The sequence below is a fragment of the Pteronotus mesoamericanus genome, unplaced genomic scaffold (assembly GCF_021234165.1).
Source record: "Pteronotus mesoamericanus isolate MK-2021 breed Mesoamerican mustached bat unplaced genomic scaffold, CSHL_Meso_final contig_24, whole genome shotgun sequence".
Classification (NCBI taxonomy): domain Eukaryota; kingdom Metazoa; phylum Chordata; class Mammalia; order Chiroptera; family Mormoopidae; genus Pteronotus; species Pteronotus mesoamericanus.
The window spans coordinates 27,479,786-27,504,552 of record NW_026555100.1 but is presented as its reverse complement, the minus strand read 5'-3'; the positions used below and the strand labels follow the sequence as shown (position 1 = coordinate 27,504,552).

Below are 24,767 nucleotides of genomic sequence, written 5' to 3'. Positions count from 1 at the left end.
CCTATTTTTCTGCTCTGTGACCCTCACACTTTAGGAGTTCTTCCTTAAAGAAAAGGGGAGACAGCCCACGTGTCTTTGAGATCACATGTCTCCTCTGCACTGCGGTGTGTTGCTTCTACAGTCAAACAAAAGGAAAGTTAAGAAGAAACAGTGACCACACAATACAGTTGAGTGCATATATTTGCAGACCTTTTCCTAAGCTATAATCTATTATACATGTGTGGTATTGTTTCATTCTTCTAACTAGCTTAAACTATTTGGTGGTTAAACAGTTATGACTTTTCAATTATTGAACATGTAATGTGACTGCACATTCTTCCTTGTTTATTACTCTATGTGATGTTTTTCTAACTCCGGTTTTTTGAATGGATGAACTTTATGTCGATGTTATGATTTCTCTTAAATTTCCCCCAACCCCATTCTTTGTTACTTGGAGCTTTGAGCCTGTTAGACTTTTCTATACTCATACGTGGGGGACATTGTGGGTTTTCAGCTAATTTGCTCTGAGAACCAATGATGGAGGGCAGGGGCCGCCTTGATTCAGGGCGTACCTCGCAGATGCAAAGAATTTCAGATTCCTTAGCACCCAGTCAGATCACATAAAGATGCACAGTGGGAGGAAATGTGAAGGACAGGTTTTTGAAAAGTAAGTTTTTCATTTATAAAAACTATGCATTGAGCATTTGCTGTGTGTCAGGCACTGTTCTAAGCCTGGAGGGTGCAGCGGTGAGGAGAGATGGATAATAAACAAACAAGAATAGCACCTACATTGTTGGAGTTTTAAAGTTAGAAATATAACATTCTTTTGTCACAATTTCAGATAATGCAGAGCATATAAAGCAAGAAATGAGGCCACTTTCCTCCAACTCTTTCCTCACTATAACAATGTCATGTGTATTCCTTTAGATTTTTACCAGGTTTGTACAAACATAGGCAGGGATGGGCACAAGTAGTTAAAAGTAATATAAATAATGCAATAATTAATACATAAATAATAATACAAGAATAAACTCTGTTTCGAGTCCTCACAACTGTAAGCCTACTTTTGCCCACCCCTGTACGCATATGTATTGTGTGTCGGGGGTGGGGATTATAATATATGTATTGTGCTTCACCTTTTTCTTCCTTATCAAGATGTTAAATGCAACCCTCCTCATCAGACCATATAGATCTACTGCCTTCTTTCCTATGCCACAGGAGGATTTATTAATCCCTTTCTTTATTGGTGGACGTTTAGATGGTTTCTACTTTCTTGCCGCAGTGAGTGTTTTTTGTATTACATCATTTGCAATGATGATAATATTTCCGTAAGCTAGAATTCTTCAGCCAGGATGTCTGGATCAAAGAACATGCATGTTAGTTTGATTTTTCTGATGAAATCATTTGAAAGTCACATAGGGGAGAAAAGGGGAAGGATTGGTGAAGAATCATAAAAAAAAAAACATCAGAAAAACCAGCTGCTAGTGAAGAGTGCAAACAGAACAAGATGGGAGTATAACTGACCACAGAAAATAACTGTCCGATGGCTTTGCCAGTCCATCAGGAATCCCCATAAATTCCACAGTTGGACCAAGTTATCCCATCTGAGCATCGTGAAATTGCTATCAGATGGTTTTTATTTCATGCTATTGGCCCTCACTCAGACTGTATATTTTGTGGAAGCACAATAAGCACTGCCAAATTTAACCCATCAAACAGTGTATTGAATTACACTAAATTTATTTCATTTAGTCAGTATTCCCAAAGTGCCCGCTCTGCATGTCAGGCACCCTGCTGGACCCTGGAGATGCAGCAGTGAATCCAACAAATGTCATCAAACTCAACAGGCTGGCATGGGAGAGAGCTATTAATCCAACCCCACAAACATAAAGTTCCCACTGTGACATGATGAGGTATCTGATACCTACCAGAGCCTCTAGCCCCGTCATGGAGTTCTGGAAAGACTTCCCTGAGGAGAGGTCTCTTGGGTTGAGTTGGGAAGAGTTACATCAATTAGGTAATGATGGCTACTGAATGAAGGGTTCTTTAGAGCTACTTAGGTAAGAGGAAGGGAGTGGTAAGCATCAGCAATCAGGAGAAACTAGCAAGGTAAGGGGTGCAAGAAAGCCAGGTGAGTCTGGATGGGACTTGTAGATCATGACTGTGATGTTGTGATTTATTATAATGTATATTTGCTCTTTATCCCCATTTCTGCACTTGCCAGAAATGGGGATAAAGAGCAAATATACATTATATTTTCCACTTTCTAAGTGATTAGAGTGGTGAACGTGTCTTGCCTGTTTATAACAAACTCTGTTTAACCACCTGTGAGTTTGCTAATGATGTGACTTTTGGAAATCACCTAAGGATGGGGGCTCATACCTAGAGGACCAACCATGCGGTTGAAGGGTTGGAACGCTCAGCCTCGCCTTCCAGACCTCTAGGAAAGAGAGAGGGGCTGGAAGTTGAATTGATTACCAATGGCCAGTGGTGTAATTAATCATGCCTATGTAATGAAGCCTCCATTTAAAAAAAAAGGATGGGATTAAGAGCTTTCAGGCTGGTGAACATGTGGTGGTTCGGGGTGAGTGGCTTCCCCAAGCTCACCTTGGAGAGAATGTGGAAGCCCTGTGCTGTTTCCCTATGCATTTCTTCCACCTGGCCATTCTTGTGGTTTATTTTTATAATAAACTGGTAATCTAGTAAGTAAAATGTTTCCCTGAGCTCTGTGAGTTGCTCTGGCAACTTAATTAAATCTATAGCTGGTAAATCAGAAGCCTAGGTGACAACCTGGACTTGCAGCTGACATCTGAGGGGGTGGGGCCAGTCTTGTGTGATAGAGCCCTACACCTGTGGGATCTGACACTCTCGACAGTGTCAGAGTTGAACTGAATTGTAGGGCACCCAGCTGGCGTCAGAGAATTTGCTGGCCTGGGGCCCCTGCCCCCCATATACACTGAAATTTGGTAGAGTCCTTTGGGCAAGCATGAGTCAAAACGTGAGTGAGGAAGAGGGTAGAACCCAGAACATGAAGGTCCTCATAGACCATTTTAAGGATGCTGTTTATCCTAAGAGAAATAGGAAGCCTTTAAAAGGCTCTAAGCAAAAGGTTGGGGGAGGGGGAGGATGGGGTGATATAATCAGATTTGCAATTTGAAAACATTGTTCTAGACATAGAGAATGGGTATAAGAGGGGGGCGTGGTGAGAGCCCATATAAAGGCCCAAATACAAGACTTTTACAGCCGTTCAGTTAAGAGAATGTGGTAGATTGACTAAGGCGGTGGTAGACGAGATGCAGGCCCAACGCAGAGATATTGCGGAGGTAAACAGATAGTGCTGGGTGGATTGGCGGAGGGTTAGGAAGGGGATTGACCCCTAGGTTTCAGTGTGGGGAACTAGATACATCATGGAACCTTCACTGAGGCCGGGCGTACTGGGAACAGCACTCTTTGGGGAGAGGATCTGAAATTCTGCTTTGATAATGTTTAACTGTAAATGTCTTTGAAGGAGCCAAGAGGAGCTTCCTAGTGGGCTGGCTGTTGGGCATGTGGCTCAGAGCTCGGAGGAGTGATGGGCTTTGGAGAGATTGGTCTGCTGGTCCTCTGAACAGATGTGGTCACTGAAACCATGGGCCTCGGTGAGATCCCTCAGGATGAGCATAAAGGGCAAGAAGAGAACCCAGGGCCAGTTCCAGGAGACTGTCCACAGTTAAAGACCCAGCAGAAGAGGGAGACATTTGTATGGCCCTGAATGTAAATACCTCAAAGTTTGCTCCCTAGACATCTCACTTGTCCCCACCTAGTCCAGAGAGGAAGAATGAGAATCAGGGGAGACTTGCATCGTGAAAGCCAAGAGAAGAGAATTTTTTTTTAAGAAGAATGCAATGGCCCCCTTGTTGAATTCTGCTGAGGGTACAATAACTTGGGCACTGAAGTTTGGATTTCTTTGTGTGCCTAGGCACTGCATCCCTAAGGGAGATGGATATGTTGGCGATGACCTTATCTTGGCCTTTTACTGTTTTATAGACCCTCTGTGTCCTTCTCTTTCTTCCTATTCCAGACTGAGTGGTCCTGCAAGTCTCCTCCTGGAGCCTCAGTCCTTGGTTGTTTGAGCTTTCTGTTTCTGAGAGGGGCTCTATTTAATTTGTCACAAATACACTTTCACCGCAGTTGAATTTGCTTGATAGATCTTGGAAGCTGAAAAATCTGTGGTATCTGTAGGGCTCTCTTTTTCAGCGTAGTGATTGCCAGGAAGATCCTTTTGTATGCATGACCCAGAATAGTGCCGGGCATGTAGAAGGTGCACAACTGTTGCTTATTAAAAGCCGTGGTGGTTAAAGACATGGGCTCTGGAATGTGACAGACCTGCATCCAAATTCCAGCTTTAACAGTCACTAGCTCTGTGACTTAAGGCAAATTACATAACCTCTCTGAGTCAGTTTCCTCATCTGCAAAATGAGGATCATAACAAAACCTCAAAGTTTCTGAGGACTAAGTGAGATATACATGTAAGGGGTTTAGCAGTCTGACAAATATTATGCACTTAAGAATCATAGCAACAGTTTCTTCTGCTGTTGTATTTTCATTAGATTTTTTTTTTTGTTGGATTCTTCCAGTTTTTTCCAGAAAGTACTTGGATTCCAGATTGGCAGTCTATTTGTCCTTAGTTTGTGTGTGAGTGAGGGAGTCACTTAAGTCTAAAAATAACCTGCCATCTTTCTGCTTTAGACACTTTTCTCTGTGCTCCCAAGTACCCTGTATGTATCTCTGTCACTGCTCTGAGCACGCAGCGTTAAAATTTACTCATCCATGTATCTGTCAGCTTCGCTGGGCAATGAAATCCTTGAAGGACCTGGTACCAGCACAATATCTAGCATATAGTAGGAGCTTTAAAAAAAGGTTTATTAGCCCTAGCTGAATGTGGATCGAGTACTGGTCTGTGAACGGAAGGGTCCTGGTTTGATTCCCAGTCTAGGACACATGCCTGGGTTGTGAGCCAGGTCCCCAGTGGGCGGGGGCGGGGGGCCTGCGAGAGGCAACCACACATTGATGTTTCTTTCCCTCTCTTTCTCCCTCCCTTCTCCTCTCTAAAAATAAATAAAATCCTTAAAAAAAAACTTTATTAAAAGCATAAAGGAACGATAGTGCATGACTAATGAGGCCTGAGCATGGAGCAACCATGAGACATATCTCTAAATTTGCAGGACTTGAAGCAAGAATGACTCATAGCATGTCCCTAAATATTTCAGAGTGATATATAAAGCCACACAGACATGCTCTGTTCTTACCTGGGGCCCTGCAGCCTAATCCCCAGAGGGCAGGGCAGGCTGTTCTCTCCCTGGGCAGCCAGCTGCCTGTGAGCTTGGGTGGTTTTATGGACCTGCTGGGGTGGCAGGGGGTCAGAGGGCGGGCAGCAGAAGCCTGGCCTTGGCACGGGTGCCCAGGTTGCCTGGGTCCACTGGAACCTGCCTGCACCCCGGATGAAGACTCACTTGTCAAGATCCCCAGGGAGCCAGGGCCTCCCCAGATTATCCCACCCAGAGGTGAGGGAGGGGTTGCAGCCATCTGTGTGCCTGAACAGTCACGTGGGCGAGCTGGGCTGTGTGACTTTAACCAAGGAGCACCCCTTCTGTAGTTTCCCGGGTTAGAGACCATGACCCCCACTTCCCTTCCCCCTGAGGGCCCCCATTATATGGCATGTTCCTCTCCCCTAATTCCTGTTTATTTGATTAGTTATTGAACTTTTGAAAAAGTTTCTTAAAAGACCAAACAGGAAAAAAAAATGTGTTGTGCAGCTTGTGATTTGCAGGGCCTTCTATTGGCCGGGGGCCCTCCTGCCCCAGCCTGGAGATGGCGGCGGCAGGCCATCGGTGGCTCCGTGAAGAACAGTGAGTTCATAGTGTAGAGTCACCGCTCATCTAACTCAGGTTTTTTTCTTCCCCCCCTGAGCACTACCGTAGGCCAGGCCCTGTGCTAGGGGCGGGTCACGGGGCTGAACTACACTGGCGGGTGTGTGCTCAGGGAGCTAGCAGCCCGGCAGGAAACAATGGAATGAGTGTTACAGGAAGGGGGCGGGGGGGGGGGGGGGGGGGGGAGGGGTGTCGCCAAGGCGGGAGCTAGAGACGGGAAGTGACTTGCCCAAGGCTGCACAGCTAGTGAGTGGCAGAACCAGGAATGAAGTGGGGCTTCTGGACCGCTGCTCGTTTTCCTACCATCACCCCACTCAACCCAGAGCTCTGGGGCTGCCTCGGAGGGACACCCAGTGGCAGCTCCAAGCCGTTCCGCAGTGAGCATATTTTTAAGAACCAGAAACACTGTCTTTGGGCTGTCCCCTCCCTTACTCCCTTGGCCACCCCTCACTCACTGCCACCAGCTGCTCCCCCAACTGTTTCCACGTGAGAGGCCTGGGAAATGAAGGCCGCCCGGGGCCAGCAGGGTGGACTGAGCCGCCCGGGAGAGCCCGCACCAGCGCCACGGTCAGAGGACAGCCTCTGCGTGGTAGATCTGCAAAACAGGAGGCTGGGTTTGCTTCCTCCTCCCTATGCTGCTCCCCCTCGGAGTGCCCGAGAGTCAGCAGTTGTCTTGGATTCGGGGTTAGGACACGACTCCGTTTGCCTTTCTTCAGTCCAGCCCTCAGCTCCCGGGGGCAGCCTTTTTGAAAGAATCTGGCCTGGGATGGCGCCAGGGCCTCAGTCCCTCCCTCTGGGTTGGATACTGCACAGCAGAGCACAGCAGCGTCTCTTTCCATCTGCCTGTGCCATCCGGAGCTGTGTGGGGTCATGGGCTGTGTGTCATCTTGCCTCTGGACCAGGTGACCACAGAGAGAGCCATGTTTCCTTGGGAGCCTGGGCGGCCTCTGTTCCACGGGACAGGACGGTGGAGGAGGAGGGGTGCGCTCATACCCCAGGGCCACACGCTGCCCAAGGCTCCAGGTTGCCTGGTGGGGTCCCGATCAAAGACAATGCTGCAGGGATTACGGAGGGAGGGTTTATGCGGAGGATTTCTGTGGTGTGAGCTGGGCTGGGCGCACCATTCCTCAGGACGGACAGGTGGAGGGTGCTGCTCCCTCCACCAAGTCTAGTGGGAGCGGAGCTCCAGCAGCACCCACGGAGAGCTCTGTGTGTGTTACTGTGGCTCTGGGGACACCTTGCATGTGAGTCATCACACTCATAGGAACCTAAAGGCCGGCAGTGGGAGACAGCTACCAGGCTGATGAGAAACAGAATCATCCTTGATGGTGGGTCACTGTTGCATGCCCCTTGGGGTCCCTATGAGGGACCTGCAATAGGAGTGTCGGCCGGGAGCCACTTGGAAGGGACCCTGCATGAGCTGGCAACCTGTGCGAAGAGACAGCCCCTGTCATAAGAGGCTGTGGGCTGTGCCACTGGAACAGAAGGTGAGGACCAGCAGGGGCAGCCCACCGAGACAGACACATGGCCCCTGCAAGGTGAGTGGAGGTTGGAGGGCCGGAAGGGCACCCTCTGAAGAACCCAGGGCTGCCGAGAAAGAAGGGACTGTGAATGTCAGGCAGCGCTACCTTGGCTTGGGGCCCCTTAGACCAGCCCTGCTGCACTCAGCTTCCCCGCCTCCCCCACCTCGCACCCAAACCAGGGAGGGGAGGAGACGGAGGACACCATCCCCCTCTATTTTGGGAAGAAGGTGACCTTTTATCATGCCCGAGTTAGGAGCAGGGGAGAGTGTAACCCTGCAATGAAAACTGAAACGTTGATTAATATACTGAACTGAACTTTCCAATTTCTGAATGAGACTGTGTTTTGTGCTGAAAAAGTCCCAGGACTGCTGACATTTTTATCCAGTGGAAGGGGACTAGGAGAGGCACAAATTAAATAAGTAGGTGTTTTAATTACATCTTGGGTGCTCTGCTAGCTCAGCATCACGTTTACAGTAGGGTCTCATTCACCGTGCAGGAGGGACGAAGTAAGGTACCCACGCTTAGCTAAACAGTGGTGGAGCCCAAGCTGGAGTCAGGCCCGTCTGGTTCCAGCGCCTGTGGGAGAACAGGGCTGTATAAAGGGCTCTGGGGACAGAGCAGGCCAGGCCCACCACTGAGAGCAGGTGCTACGGGCTGGGCCGCGAGGGAAGACTGTGGCTTCTCCAGCAGGGGGCGCTCCGGCCAGCAGGGCAGCAGGCTCTGTGCAGAGCTCTCGTGAGCGGGTGCTGCTGCTCTGGTCACCGCTCTGCCCCACCTTGGCTTCCTGTGGACTGCAGGGCTCCTCGTAGCTCTAATTGCTCTCTTTCTCAGGACTCTTTCCACTGCTCTTTGCCTCCCTAGTTCCAGCTTCTTTTTCATGCATCTGCTTAAATGTCATTTTCTCAGAAAGGTCTGGACTTACGATTCTGGCTCACAGAATTTATTATCTTCAGAACCCTCACTGTTCTTGTTATTACATATTTATTCAATTTCTAATGTTCAGTCCTTCCCCATCCTGGAACCTCCATTAACATAAGGGTAGTCTGTTTGCCTCACCCATTCTATCCCCCATAGCCTAGCACAGCGCCTGGTATACAGTGGGTGCTCAAAACAGTGTGTTGGCCACAAGAATGACATACATACTGTGTCGTCTTAGGCACACACTGGCTGCCAAGTGTTTATCCTCCATGTGATCGAGCCTGCAGGGGCCAGGAGGGCCTGAACACAATCTCTATAGAGCTTGCAGCTAAAGAGGGACCCAGTGGCCCAGGGGAACAGAATTTGCTCTTGAAAAAAGAAATCGCCTTTCGGTCCTGTGTTGGGACCCAAATACATCTCTGGTGATGGTGAGTTATTTAGATTCACTTTTACATCATTAAAATTGGGCTAGGAATGCCTACCTCATAGGTATGTTCTAATGATTAAATGGGTGTGAGGGAAAGGGAAGAGTCTTGTAAAGTGCCTACTATGTGCTAGACCCTGTGCTGGGTTGTTTCTGTATTAGCACATTCAGTGGGAATGCGTTTTATGAGCTACCATGTGAATGGAATAGCTCTAGGTAAGCAAAACTTGAGTTGACAGTATTTTAGTTCACAGCAAATCACAGAACATTGGCGTGCCCTTGGGTTGCAGCTGGGTTGAGACGGGAAACAAGCATGCTGTCCTTTGCTGTTTCCTCCGGCATTTCTCTGAGCACTTTCTGCGGCCTTGCATTCCTCTGCACACCTATGGGTAGGTTGGTACTGTTCCCGCTCCACCAGCGAGGACACAAGACTCAGCCAAGTTAATTGCCCAAAGTTACATAACAGAGTGATCCTGCTCTTAAACCCAGGCCTATGGGGCACCACATGGCCGTGAGGAACTGAAGAGTGTCCTCCCAAATTCCTATGTTGAAGCTGTAACTCTCTAATAGAATCTAAGAATGTGACTTGTATTTGAGATACTGACTTCAAATGGGATCATAAGGGCCAGCGGGGGGAGGGGGGCGGGGAGGGGGGACGACCCTGATCCAATGTGATGGATGCGCCTTTGAGAAGAGGAACGACACCAGACTTGGTAGAGGTAATTGTCGGCACTGCCTCTGCTTTCTGAAATCTGGGTTCTTTCACTACGGTTGTGTGGGTGTCAGTTACTACGCAAACGTGTCGTGTGAAGGTGGAGGTACACCACACTGTCACTATCCCTCTTGAAGCTCATACTCTAATGGGAGGACTAACAAACATCAATTACTGTGGTTGTCATAAAAGTGCTGAGGGTTGCAGCGGAGGGAGAAAGTCTGGACAGGCGGGTGTCACTAGCATAAGACAAAGCTTCAGGCCATCAAAGTAACAGCAGGCAGAGAGAAGAATCACGGCAGCCCCCCTGACCGGAGTCTTCCTTTAGCTTACCCAGAATGCCTGAGGCAAGTATACAGGGAGGTACTGATAAAAACAAAGTCGCTATCTACCTGGCTAAAGAAAGCAGTCTTTCAACCCTCTTGGGCCTTTCTTTGATATCCAATTACATCCAAAAGATTATTTGGATATGATGAATATAACAAAGTAAGTTCTCAAGCACATGTGTGTGCACTCAAAGTATTATTTGAAGGGCAGTCTACCATCTTAAACAGCTCAAACTCTAGAAAATGTTTATCATCTCAAAAACTCAACAAATTTCAATAAAATTTGCTACAGTAATACCTAATGGATACTTTTAAATGGAGATACAGGCTACAACTATTACTATTAATGATGACAGACAACAGATTATGCAATCAATTTTTTAATAACAAAGATACTATTTTTAACATGGTCAAGTATACTTGGCTAAGTCCAGATTTAAAAAACAGAAGTATCTAGCCCAACAGTACGACCATACAGCTTGTACAGAACATTCCATAGATCAACAGAAAATACATCTGAGCACAAAAATAAAAAATATTTAAAGAGAATCTCTAAGCAGCATTTTATTTCTGCAAAACAGACATATATCTTGTACTGATTAAATATCTACAAGTGCTTTTCCTTTACAAAAATACATATATTCTTAATAGACTAAGTCATTAACAATGACCTGGTAATCTTTCACTTCAATTTGAATGATTTATAAGCGAAATCTTACAACCACAAAAAGGTTTTTTATTTGTATTAAGATGTTACCACTTTTGACAAAAAAAGCTTAAAATATTTTATATTTCAAAGGAAAATTAGCAACACAACTGTACAATATATTCTATGATGGTTTTGTGTGATGTGAGGGCTACTCTATTAAAAACTGGTGCTCGCTGTTGTGTTGCCCGATGCAGGGACGCGCAGGACACCGGTGCCCCCTCACAGGCTCTTGTCGTGACCACAGCTTTGTAAGGACACTTAGGCCCCATCCCCATTCTAAAAAATACAGCAAAAGAAAACTGACCCCAAACATTATCAGTCTGATCCCATTACATTTCTACTGTGTAGAACTCCTGCTCCAGTGGACTGACGAGAAGTCTGTGGATAAATACTGTTTACTGTCTCTACGAGGCCCAGAAACATTTAATCTTCATTTGTACTAGATTAGTTTCTTATTCCATGAAGCTCTGAAGGATGGAAGAAAACTACACCCAGTATTTAACATATATCAGTTTCACTCGATTCTAGATTTAAAGGTAGTTAATTAAAATTAAAAAGCATTCCTGAACAATGTCTCAGTGTTGGATCCTAGAAAAAGGGGCATAACAGGTATACAGACACATTTTAAAAAGCATTTAAAATTAAATTATTTGTAATTTCATAACTTTCTAAAAAAGAAGTGCTCGAGCATTTCAGTTGTTTGAAAGCACAGTAAGAATAGCAAATAAAGACATTACTTGTGAAAACTACGTTATACTAGGAAGGGAATCACTTTTAAACTACTGGGAAATGCCATTGTGGTAAGAAAAAAATTGCGAAAACCTTGTAATGTGTATTTAAGTACATTTTAATGAACATTTCCTGATGTTTTTCCATCAAAATATTACCGAACTAAATATATCAAGTAAATCCAGAATTGGTTGGTTATTTTGTGCTTTCAAAGGGTTTCAGAGTCTCTAGTGTATTTAATATTTTTCAATCATGAATAAGCCAGATGTGGCAGACAAGTTCCTTACTGTAGAGAGAGATATATATCTTAACATAATAATAGCATTTTGTGTTTTTGTGTTTCTAATCCAGAAAATTAGTTATGGCAAACTCATTCATTTTTGCAATGTTCCTACAACCAATATCTTAATGTGTAAAGCTTACTTAGCTTGCTGGAAAATTCATTATGATAAACCACAGCATGTAACAGTGCATCCATTTTTATCCTCTCCAAGGAGGTCTATGCAGTGGTCTATTAGAAAGACTTCATGGTGCGAGCTTTATCTTTAAGGTGGCCCATGGCGTGAGCTCCCAAGGAGAATGGTGTAAGGGGAGTGTCTAACTAAGTGTATGTATGTTTTGATCTTGATCTGAGACCCATTTTGCCAGATTTGGCTGCATGGTTGAATTCTAATAACAATAAAGTAATCACTGAGAAACAGGACAGGGACTTAAAACAGGCCTTTATGAAAATTTTGCTTTTGAATACAGGAAAAGCATTGATGTATGTGAGTCCAACAGAATGTACTATTTTCTATACAAGTAAGCATGTCAGCACTTTTACCAAAGTCTGTCTTTAATAAAATTTCTCATATTATTAAGAACCCAGGAACCAAATAGACATAACGTTTGTTACTACTGCCTCCATGGAATAAAAAGCTTCTCAAGTTAGAATTTAAAATCTGCATTTCAATTTTCTTTTCCATGTATGTCCTCCTCCATCCAGAGAAAGGCTATCTGCTATGTTTATCTCTCTCTCAACTTTGAGGATTTCCTAAGATCTGTAAAATAGTTCTGGAAAAACAAGAAACATATTTGAAAGAAAGTGTGCTCTGCTAATTGTAAGAAAAACCTGCATTTGATTCATCTCACCATGGAAATTCATTTTAAAGCCTTTCTTTGGTGATAACTTAGCAATTACTCAAGGTTATTGCCTAATATAAAATTAAATTGCAATCTAAAAATTTCCACCCTCCAAACTGTTAAGACCGTCTCTCCAACATCATTATTAATTAGCAGTAAAATGTCTTTGGTGATACGTACTTCCTTATGAAAATCTTTTAAAAAGTGATTACTCTAACTTACAAGTGCCAATTTAGATATGAAATCATTCATAGGAGACAGGTACAGATAACTCAATGTATGCAGTAAATCTAAAACAGAAATGCACAGTTGCAATGAGGCACTTTCTCTTAAATATTTCAATAAAGCTAGACAGTTCATAATATTACATAACACACTTTTTTTTCTCTTACAGAATCATTTAAATTTAGATTAAATTTGAGTATAATATAGTTGAGCAAACTCATTACATTTATAAAATGTGGCATATTAGTATGGGACAGATTTTCAATGAATAATGAAATAACATACTTTTCTAAAAGTAGATAAAAGACATCATCTAAGGTAGCTTTATCCCAGATTGAATGGGCTAATATTACCTCATCAATGAGCCTTTTAATTTTTGTACTTCTTGAAAGCATTTTTTTTAATCTAGAGAAAAGGCCACATTCTAATTTTTCTATTAACTGATGCGATTTACTTCAGTTAAAGTGATGTCTATAAATAACAAGCCTTTATATCCAAGGTTCCTTGACCCTTTTACTAATATGATATCTAAGGCAGAGAAAACAGATTACAAAATCTTTTATGGAAGTACAATTCTTTCAGTTTCTTACTTGAAAGAAACAACACATTAAAGAAAAACTTGATTTTATTTCTTCTCTGATTTTGCAGATTTAGAGGATTATTCCTATGTTATTTATATAAAGTGTTTTACTAGCACCCTAAGTTTATAAAACTAACCACAAAAGTTGCCTGTATTTTTTTCTATACCTGGTTTCTTGCAAATTCCATAACCTAACTTAGGGAATAATTATCTGGGGATTTAGTGTGTTACTAGATATGAAAGAGGTCCCATACTTAGAAAATCATAGTTGATCATTTATCAAAAAGAGGTCAGCTGAAGAAATCTGTGGTTCTAGCAGTGATACCGCGTTACTCAGGACCACCATAAAATGTACACCTTCCCCAAATGACAACTGATGTCCTTTATGTCAGGTTTTCACATGTTTTGGCACATATTCCATTGCATTTCAGTAAAAACATTAATACATTAGAACTATTCTAAATTCCATAATTGCTTCCTATATATAGGGTCCGACAGAAGTAATGCCTGCTAGAGTGTGATTGGTAGGTAGTGATATGGGTGTAATAATTTAGTTTTAATTTGAATAGTTCCCCTAAAATGTCGCATGGTGTGCTTGAGTATGATATTGTTATGTTACAGAATTACATGCTTATGATTTTGTAATAAAAGATTTTGTAATAAAAAAGGGGCGTTATTTGTGCCAGACCCTGTATTTCCTTGGAAAATAGTGAAATTACATATGATGAAGCAACAGGACAACTTTAAAGAGATTGTATATATAAAATTCACTTAGGGTTGTATGTTTTGGCTTCGGACCCAAAAACATCCAGGTTTCATTAGTGGTTTTAAAAATGCACTCTCAATACATTTTGCATTAAGTCAATTAAAATTAACTTCCCTATGAAAACATTATTTTAACCACTGATCTAGATGTCACAAATTTATGATAAATTTTAAAATTTCATAGGGATATAGGGAGTTAGATTTCACAGCATAAAATAATTTCTGTAGCTACAGAGTAAATTCAAGTTTTGGTTGACTGTGATGGTAACGGTCTATTCCAACCATTTTGAAGATTCTGAACAACAACAAAAAAATCTGCCTTTAAAATTCTTCTTGTTAGCCCTTCTGAGCACAGATACAATGAAATTGCCATAACCTTTTTCAGAGAAGCCAGAACAAAAACAATTTAAAGTAGACTTGACTTGAAACAAAGATATATGGAAGAGAGAATTACGATATTTTAGCCTTTTCACTGTGAAATGAATCAAGATTTAGCTGTATTTTGTATGTGTTTCTTAGAGTTGTACAATATTTTATTCTAAGAAGGATTTTGAGAGTCAGAAGGCATTAATCTGTGATACATTTTACTGGAAAATGTAGCACATCTACCATGTATACAGTATAAAAACTATGTGTGTAACACACAGATTGTGCTCATGTCAGATTTCTAAAACAAATATTTTTCCTACCGTTCAAGATTTTTTCCTAAGTTTCCGAGGTTAACTTGTTTTGAAGCAAATAATAAAACAATTTCCAAAGAAGTTTTTTTGAAAACTACTATAAATTTTAAAACATTTAAAATGAAGTTCTTCACATAAGTTAAAGTAACAAGACTTCTTTGACTTGCACACGAATCTCAAAATTAATGGAAGACTTAACAAAACTGCAAAATCAAGGACATTATCACAGCTCTGACCTTAATGAACTTACTTATAAAACAGTAATCCCATTTCCCCCAATTGCTACAGCATCTAAAATGAAATATCCTCAGACTATTAATTTTGGTTAACATATTTACTACACTGCTTTTATTCTATTGTATGCAAATGTTTTGGAAATGTGATAGGTAACTAACAGTTTTAATCTACAATTGCTCTGAGACTTTTGAGATCCATAAAATAGCTAATTATTATCTGCTCTAAAGATCCTAATATTTAAAATCATCATAACCCTCTGCATGCCACAGCGACACATACCTAAGGCCAAAGTAAAAAGAGAAACAATTTACTCATTAAATGAGAGCAACAATAGAATAATGCATCCATAGAATGGGCTATACAATGACAGTTCATGAAGCAGCACCCTCTAGTCATAAGGCATTATGAAAGGAGATTAACCTTACTTACAAATTAATTTTGTTAGAAGTAAATGTGATCAGCTGCCAACATTTTGAATAGTTGTGAATCTAACTTCGGTTCTCCAAGAAGCACATACATTTTCAATCTGGAGGGCTAACATACCCTCCTTGTGCACCTGGCAGACTACACTGACAGATGACTTAAAATGCCTACAATTACAATGTGCACAAAGAATAACTGGAATCCTTCCCCAAAGATGAACTATTTTGCACACAAAAATCTTGCTGAGAACAGGACAGTGGCTCAGAAACCACTTTTCTGAATATATTTCCCATACGAAATAATTTCAAGATATAATAATTACTAGTTTCTTGTACAATACACTATTTAAACAAGAATAAAATAGTAAGTATGTGAAAACTGCAACACCACAAAGATTAAGTTCTAGTACTAGTGTAATCAAACATTAGAACAGTCTTGGGACAGGCAAGCAAACACCCAGAGGGCTGCATCGCGGCGCACGGCGGACTGACCCCCACCGTGACCTGCACACTGTGAGACGACACAAGTAACTTATGCAGATGGTTCAGTAGCAGAATGGCACTTGGTTTGCTCTTAATAGAAATAACATAAATGCGACCGACAATTTAGAGACAGAAAATGGCCTTATTTGCATGCTGAAAATCTGGTTGTGTCCCTCTAGTCCACACACCGTTCACTGTGCAGTCTGTCCAGAGTAAACAAATAGTGCAGGGTTCATCTCAGTGGGATCTAGGCCCCTTGGTCTAACCAAAATCAATTCTTGGTCGATACTGCAATACCATGGGATATGACTATAAAATAAAAACAGATGATGAGTAAGACTGTGTTTATATAAAAACAATATAGATTATATACAAAAGATTTTAAGAATGAAGAGTTATAATTTCCAATACTTGCTGATACTAGTGATTACAACAAGGTGACATTAAAACTCTTTATATTTTTAATTAAATTTATTGGGGTAACATTGATTATGAACATTCCATAAATTTCAGGTGTATAACATTATAATTCACTGCTGTATACTCTGCTGCTTGCTCACCCCCCAAAGTCTATAGTTTCCTTCCATTACCATATATTTGACCCCCTTTACCCAATTTGTCCTTCCCCACCTCACGTCCCCTCTGGTAAACACCGTTCTGTTGTATCTATGAAAACTCTGCATTTTTTAATTGCCATTATTTTTCTAGAATCAGTAAAGTTTTCCATAGTATACAACAAAGGTCAAGTTAGAAGGCCTAGAGAGGTCACACTGGTTGCCTGTGTGAATGATACTAATGTAACACTTAGGGTGAGGCAGGGCCTGTGGAGGACTGAAAGCTACAATGCCCTTCTTAAAGGTGTTCAAAAATCATTAACCGCCTGGGGATGAACAAGGCAAGTCCATACCTGGATTCAAACAGGGCTGCTGTTTGTGAGCGCCCACTGACTCACAAATTAACAATGACACCTTCTTCCGAGAATCTATTTCTTTTTAGTCAGTTTTGACATTTGTTTTCTTTTTTAGAAAAACAAGTAGCTAATTTGTTACACAAAATATTTAGGTTTACTGCCTCCTTTTCAATAATCAGTTGATACTATTAAATACTTAGACTCGATTCTTCTATAATTGAATGGTTTAGATTGTCCTTCATGTTACTCTATGTAAAACACACACACACACACACACACACACACACACACACACACACATATTAACATATGGTACTAGAGAGCTTCCCGTAGATAAATGGTATATGCTACACTGCTACCTCTGTGTCTGTTTTTACCCTCTGTTTTTATCGCATGTATAGAACCCAAGTCAGAAAGGGTCTGGAGAACCAATGGTTTTCCTGTTTTTAAAGCTGCAGATTTCTCCTTTTCAAATGAACTTTTGAGGAGCTACTTTCATGAAACCAAAAAGGGCTGTAATGGCCATTGGCTGTTTCCCCTTTATCTCAGTGTGGGTGAACGCGAAAGTCCAGGACAGAGAACCATTTGTCTTCATATGAATGAAAGGGACAGATGGAGATTCTGCAATGCTGAAGATGACCTTATCACAGCTATGTTGCGCACCGAGAAAACTCAGTGTCAGAATCTCTTTCACCATTCAGCCCAGGATGGGACTGGAGGGTGGGAATGAGCGTTGCTAGGACTGGTGGTACCACCACCAGTGTTTCTAGGGGCTGGAGTAAAAGTCACAGATGGTCTCTCAGGGTTTCCATGCTCTAAAGTGATTTTGGTTTAAATTTTGTTCGCTTGTTTTTATTTTAAACTTTATTTTGTTCTCCCTGAATCAAGTAGCTGGGAGCGGGCCATGGAAATCTGCACTTTATCAAATCCCCTGGGTTTTCTGAAGCCCAGCCAGATTTGGGGACGGCTACCGAAACACCCAACCCAAACTTCACTGCTTCCCATGCCAGCAGAGCCCAGCCCACAGCTTGGCTTTCGTCACAATGATTCTGCTACCTTTGCTTTCCACTCCTGACTGCTAATTCTGCACACTTTCTGCAAATAATTAAGCCATTTGTTCTAGAATTTGTTCATAATATATAGAAGAATCCATCACTGATTTTACTGGCATGAAGGTGGAGAGGGAAGTACTATAAAACGGCTTGGTTAAGTAGTTGAGGTTTTCTCAGTTTAAGGCCAAAAATGGTTTTGTTTGCCACCTCCCCCCGCCCAGGGAGCCATTTGTGTTTGTTCGCTCTATGGCGACATATGAAGCTTAATAGTTTCATTGACATCTGCTACAGTACTGGAAATTAAGATGAACTTAAGCTCTATTTGTGTTTCAGTTTGTTTTCTCAATCTAAGGAAATATGGCGTATCACTCCTCCCAGTGTTAAGTGACTGCACTGAAGGACCCTGCATTTCGTAGAGCTGCTGCTAGTCCTCAGTCTCATGAGGAACTAAATATAGATACTTCCAAAGTGTTTATTTCAAATGGGATGTTAGAAAATCCTACAATTAACTCTGATGTACTGTTTTTCTTAAAAACAAGTTCTTTATCATAACAACAACCTGGCTTTACTGTAATTTGGAGAATACAGAAAAACACCAAAAAAAAAAAAAAAAAAAAAGGAACATCATTTATGTCACCATCCAAAGATAACTACCATAATTATTTTAGTTTATATCCTTCTAATCTTTTTGCCTATGTACTTAGTTGTCTTTCAAAACTGAAATCATACTACATATATTGTTTGGTAAATAATTTTGTCCATTTAAGGATTTTGTCCATTTAAAAATAAATTTATTTCTATACTACTTAATATGATCATTTTTAAAAGCTGTGCGTGTCTTTACATAAATGAGTTATAAATTATATTTTATATGTGTTTTATATATATGCATATATATACATATATACATATGAAAAAATAAGTTAGCAAACAAATCTTTTTTGCTGTATATTTCACTTTATTCCTCCCCTCTTTTATTTGCTATTGCAAATTAATCTTGACCCAATGATCTACAGTCTAGTCCCTGTACCCACCTTACCCACTACCCCTGGATTGGTTCCTAGAAGTGGATCTGCTGGTTCAAACAGCATACACATTTTTAAAGCCTTTTTGCTAAATACTGCCACACAGGAAAGTGGACTCCAAGAAAGTTGTTCTATTTTTATATCTCCAAAAGAAGTAGGAATGCCCTAGCGCAGTGTATTAAGAACTCAACTTTCAAAAAGTATATTTTTAATATTTAGAATAAAAAACCAAAATATTTCTCCTTGCCCCCAAATTTTGAACATAGTTTTAAGATATGCAAATTCAAGGGTATGACCATGAAGTAAGAATTATTTCTCTTTTTTTCTGTTCTGTTAAAAAGTTTTTCAGTTACTATTTACATGCAACGTTATATTAGTTTCAGGCACACAGCATAGTGGTTAGACAATCATATACTTTACAAAGTGTTCCCTGACATTTCCAGTACACACCTGGCACCATACATAGTTATGACAATATTATTGACTATATTCCCTATGCTGTACTTCCTATTTCTGTGACTATTCTATAACTGCCAATTTATACCTCTTAACTCCTTCACCTTTCACCCAGTCCCCTAATCCCTGTCCCGCCCTGGCAATCACCAATTTGGTCTCTGTGTCTATGTCTATTTTGTCTGTTTGTTACATTGGTCTTTAGATTCTACACATGTGTGAAATCATATGGTTTTGTCTTTTTCTGACTGACTTATTGCACTTAGCATAATACCCTCTAGGTCTATCCATGCTGTTGCAAATGGTAATATTTTGTTCTTTTCTTATGGCTGAGTAATATTCCAAACAATAGGAATTTTAAAGAAATGCTATGATTAATCCATGGATGAAGGCTGATCATAGATCATGTATGTACAGTAACTGTTACTCTACTACCTTTAGTCCCTTCTGTTTTCCAAATTTATAATGTATATGCCATAAACTTTCCTCAGGTCCATGTTTGACTTTTCTCAGTGCATTATTAAATTTGGTCACTATTATTCTGTATTAAAAGCAGTAACCCCGTAAAGCACTGAGGGCAGGGCCTAGCAAGCAAGTTCGCAATTACATTTAGCTGCTGCCGTTATTCAGCTTCACTTCATCTGGCATTTTATTTCACTTGTGGGTAAAATATTAATTTTAAAAAATAACACCAAAAGAAGTATTAAGCATGGAGCGGAGATCCAATATGGAGGAGAGATTTCTCAAGGGATAAAACTGGTAATTATTAGAAATCCCTAACTCATAAACATTTATAATTTCATTTTTAGTTTAGTAAAATAAGTAGTTATTTCAAGAGCACAAAAATAATGGAAAACTTTGGGGACTTAATTTGAAAAGAAGTTCTGTAGCTCCAGTAAGTACTTGTTCACAAAGTTACATGCCTTAGAAACTTGAGTTTGGGGTGAAAGCAGTCCCCCTCGGGGCGGCATCGCCGGGGTCATATGTACAGTCGTGAGTGCCTCTTACCTGATACAAAGGGCCATCCTGAGGGCAGACTTGCGAAGCTGAGCAGTTCAGACACCGAAACTGCGGAGGAGATGAACTCATCAGATAAGAGGCATCCACAACTGGATACATATTTAAAACTGATAATTTAAAAATATTTTAACGTCAAACGAGTCAACATGATTAATTTTAAGTAAAAACTTTCCAAAATATGGTATTTTTTAAAAAATTGATTTTAAGAACTTAGTGACTGGTAAAATTTAGCTTGAAGTAATTTTAATACCTAAATAAGAGTTTTGCTAATATTCTGCAAATATTTTACCAAAATGGTAGCCCATCCTTTCCATACCCTCTTCAAACACTAATTCCTGGGAAAACCCTCGCCGCTTCTGTCCAGGAGGGGCGCCCTATTTCTTCCATCCCTTTCCATGAGTAATTTCTTCTAGATCTCCTCTTCAACTGCCTCCTGAAAGTAACACTGTTTAAGGGAATCAGAGCTCTGACAAGGGCATGAAATTTGCCTCAACCTGTGAGCGATCCATTTTCTGTTTTAGATTCGGTTCTGTACATTGTTTAGATTATATTCTTAGTCTCCATATGTAATTTAATACTATCAGATTGTGAGCTTCTTCAGTTTTTATTTTATTTACATTTGCAATCTTAATAGTTAAGGCCCAGAACTGGTTGGTACAAAGCAGCACTGAAAAATGTTTTTTGAGTAAGTCAATGAATGAACATATTTTAAAACTATTGAGTAAATTCATTTGTAAACTAACTTTTAGAAGTTTAACCATTCATATTAAAAATCATTCCCAAAAATTGATTTTTCACTAGTATGTTCAACATAATGTTCAATGTTATGCTAACATAATTATGCATATGTGAATTCAACATTGCATATATCTTCCAAGTGGAAAAATATATATATAAAAATGTAAGTTGTATATTAACCAGGGTAAATCTAATATCCCAGAGCAGCTTTTAAAAAGATGTAGTTTGAAAGAATACTTAAGTAAGCAATAATTAAAACAATACTGGCAGCCTTTTATAGAAAATTTTAGAAATTTTCCATTTCCCCCAAGACTTCAGCAATTTTTCACCTACAAGTTAGTCCCTGAATTTCTGTACAGGGCTCATCAACATGCCATAAAACGTGCCCGGCACTGCTATCCTCGGCAACCTCCCCCTCCCTCTCTGAAGAGTCCCCACGCTCTGTCTTTCAAACTTGGCCTAACTATGCATGTCCCAAATAGCATTTAATCAGAGTAAAGAGTTAAGGTGGAAAGAGACAGTTTTACTATCCCCCCCACCCCATAACTCTCTTTGGTGTCAGTCAAGATAGATACTTGCTTTTCCTAAAACTGCTTGATAATTCAAATAAAGCAAAGCCAGACAAATGTGGTACAGCAACTTCAGATATGGACTGGCAGGGCTGCTGGAAGATAAAGCTGACCAGGGTCATCTGGGAAAGACGGGTTCTACCGAGAGTGGGTACGGTACCCCCTGCCAAGAAGAGGTGAGCAGGAAGGACATGGATGAAGGTTGATCACAGATCATCTATGTACAGTAATTGTTACTCTACTACCTTTAGTCCCTTCTGTTTTCCAAATTTATAATATATATGCCATAAACTTTCCTCAGGTCCATGTTTGACTTTTCTTGGTGAATTATTAAATCTCTTAAACAGAGATATTAACAGTAAGCTCTCAGATAAGACTAAGTGTAAGGGGAATTATAATAATAAAACTAACATACATAAGCTATTAATAACATTTATTATGCCAGGCACACTGCTAAGTACTTTATACTATCTCATTAATTCTTACTAAAATTTTTCAAGGTAGCTAGCACTTCCTAAATTTTAAGGATCAAAAAACTGAGGCAACACTAGAAAGCAGGACACAAGTGGGAGGAAATAGCTGCAGCATATATAACAAAAGCTTGATATCCAGAATACATAAAGAGCTGCTAGAAGTCAGTAAGAGACAAACATTACATGAAAAACGTAACACAGCAATGGATATGAAAAGAAATCTCACAGAAGAAATATAAAACTGGTAATATGCAGTGTTGGTGAGGATGTCAGAAAATGGGCATTTTCATACATCATTGGTGTGATTATAAATTGCTAAAACCTTTTCAGAAGACTATCTGTTACTACCTATCAAAATTTAAAACATGCATACCCCATTGTAAATCCACACCTGGAATCTAGCCAATGAATATACTTGCAAATGTGCAAAAAGATAGATGTACTGGCATTGTATCTCACTTCCTGTAATGTCAGAAAATTAGGAAAACATCTAAATGTCCAGTGAAGAGGAGTGTTAATCAAGTTATGCTACAGCCACACAAACAGAATGCTATCAACTTGTTACAAAGAATTACTTCAAATTTTACTGATTCTCCACAAGACATATTATCAAATAAAAAAAAGCTGCAGAACAATATATATAATTCCATTTATATTTCAAAAAATGTGATGAATACTGCATGGATGTTATAAACAGGATCCATGTTTGGTACTTAGTCAACTAAGTCCCTTCTAAACTGAGATCTAATTCTGTAATTCTACACTCTCAATTCATAGGTGTGGAAGCCACAGGGCAAGCCAGTGGTCATGGATAACATCTCCTAAAACCCTGTTACTCAAAGGATGGTCCAAAAGTCATATGCATTGGCATCCCTTGGAAGACTGTTAAAAATGCAGATTCTTGGTCCCCACCCCCAACCTACTGAGTCAATCTGTTATTTTACCAAGATCCCCAGATGATTTGTAGTCACGTAGACAAGCACTATTTTTTTAAAGGTACATTTTATCCCACTAATAAGCAAAAGATGAACCAATATTAATAAGCTAATGTTGTGGATAACAATCTTGAGTATAACAATCTTGAGGCTGCAGAACTGTTATGAACTGAAAAATTTCTAAGAGTAAACTAAGATTGACCAGATATCTGATTTGCAAAGATAAAAATCTTTTCAAAAATGCATCACAATGAAGCCAAAGATCTAGAAATAACGGGGGCATATAAAATAGGCTGAGCTTGAAGTGGAGCTGCTCTAGGCTAAGGGAGAGGCGCACTGCTATATGGTACAGGAGCTGTGTCGCACTCTTGAGAAATGGAGGCAAAATTGATTTCCCTGAGATTCTCCTTGGGGTCTACAAACAGGACAAGGTATAGAGGTGATCTGTGTATGAAGTATCCTTGCCTGAGGCAAAAGACCCAGAAGGGCGAGGTGGCATCCAATATGAACTGTCTTTATTCAGAGACAGAGTGTAGAATGGGTAAGGAGATATTCCACCACACTGAATAGAATAAAAAACTGCAAAGATGCCAACTGCCAAATCAAACTAGAAGTTTAATCCAATGACCATCACAATCCTATTCTCAAGCCCATCTGTAAAAAATAAATGGGAAAAAACTAACCAACACAATTTTGTAAAGAATTAAGAAGTAGCTTTGCCCTAACAGATACTAAAACACAGCATAAAGTAACCTAGAAGGCCCAATTATTTGCCTTGTAAGTTAGTTTGGACTTTATTCAAATTTAACCCAAAGGAAATGGACAATTGAGGGGTTCTAGATAGTGCTGTTTTGTGATCAAACTTTTATAAAAGCAATATAATGTGTAATGCTGGTATAGAGAGAAGACCTGCTCAGAAGAACAAAATACAATGCCCAGGAATGAATGAATGAATGAATGAATGAATGAATGTATGCACACACATACAAATATATATGATGGTACACGCACATCTGTGTGTGTACAAATACATGTAGATACATATGCATAGATAATAGTGACATCTGAAAACAATGAGGAAAAGCATAGATTATTCAATAAATTGTGTATCTGACAAAAAACCCCCCTAGATTGTGAGATTCTTAGCCTTGTTGTAGATAGGTGTGTGTAAATAAGCAAATCCCAGGCGGACTAAAATGTTTAATGTAAAGATGCACTAAAAGCAAGTGAAAGAACCACCAGGTGGGCACTTGAGGAGGGCGGCTGTCCCCAGCCCGAGGCGGAGGCAGGCAGTGAGGCCAGAGGGCGAAGTGCTGTGAGCTTTCAGACCCTGGCATCTTGCTAGCAATGGAGGGTAGAGGTGGGAAGGTATGTGACTGCTAGTAGGGGTTTAATCAAGAAATGACTTTTATTGTTAATATGTCCATTCATTTCAATGGTCAGAATTCATTAATTACTATTATTATAACTCATATTTAAGTGGAACAAGAGCAAAAATTTTAAACTGGTTTAACAAAAACAACTGGAAAGTTGAGATTCAGATAAATGGAATAATCTTTAGGATATATTTTGTATAACTATTACCTTAGAAAACATTTCATTCAATTTACTCTTCAAATATTTATTCAGTGTCTCTATTAGGCACTGTTCTCAGTGCTGAGACTCAGCAGTATACAAATATGATCCCTGACTTCTTTTACATTTCAATTGGGGGACAAACAATACACATAAACAAGAGGCACAGTATATCAGATGGTATGAAATACTATGGAAGGCACAGAACAGGATTAAGAGGGGAGGGGGTTGGGGGGCTGGGTGAAAAAGGAGAAGGGATTAAACAAAGGGGAAA

General features: G+C 40.4%; 1 protein-coding gene across 9 annotated transcripts in view; it reads right to left on the bottom strand.

The window, feature by feature from the left end:
* Nucleotides 1-10,167: 10,167 nt before the first annotated feature.
* The window catches only part of PCGF5 (polycomb group ring finger 5), a 109,178-nt gene continuing 94,578 nt past the window's right edge, over nucleotides 10,168-24,767 (bottom strand). For 8 of the 9 annotated variants that reach the window (XM_054572835.1, XM_054572836.1, XM_054572839.1 and 5 more), the window contains 2 exons: nucleotides 20,192-20,251; nucleotides 10,168-16,052 (listed from right to left, as the gene is read on the bottom strand). In XM_054572835.1, the coding sequence (XP_054428810.1) occupies nucleotides 16,005-16,052; nucleotides 20,192-20,251 (108 nt within the window). In that variant the 3' untranslated portion in view covers nucleotides 10,168-16,004. The remainder of the gene's footprint in view (nucleotides 16,053-20,191; nucleotides 20,252-24,767) is intronic. The other variant, XM_054572842.1, reaches the window with a different exon arrangement.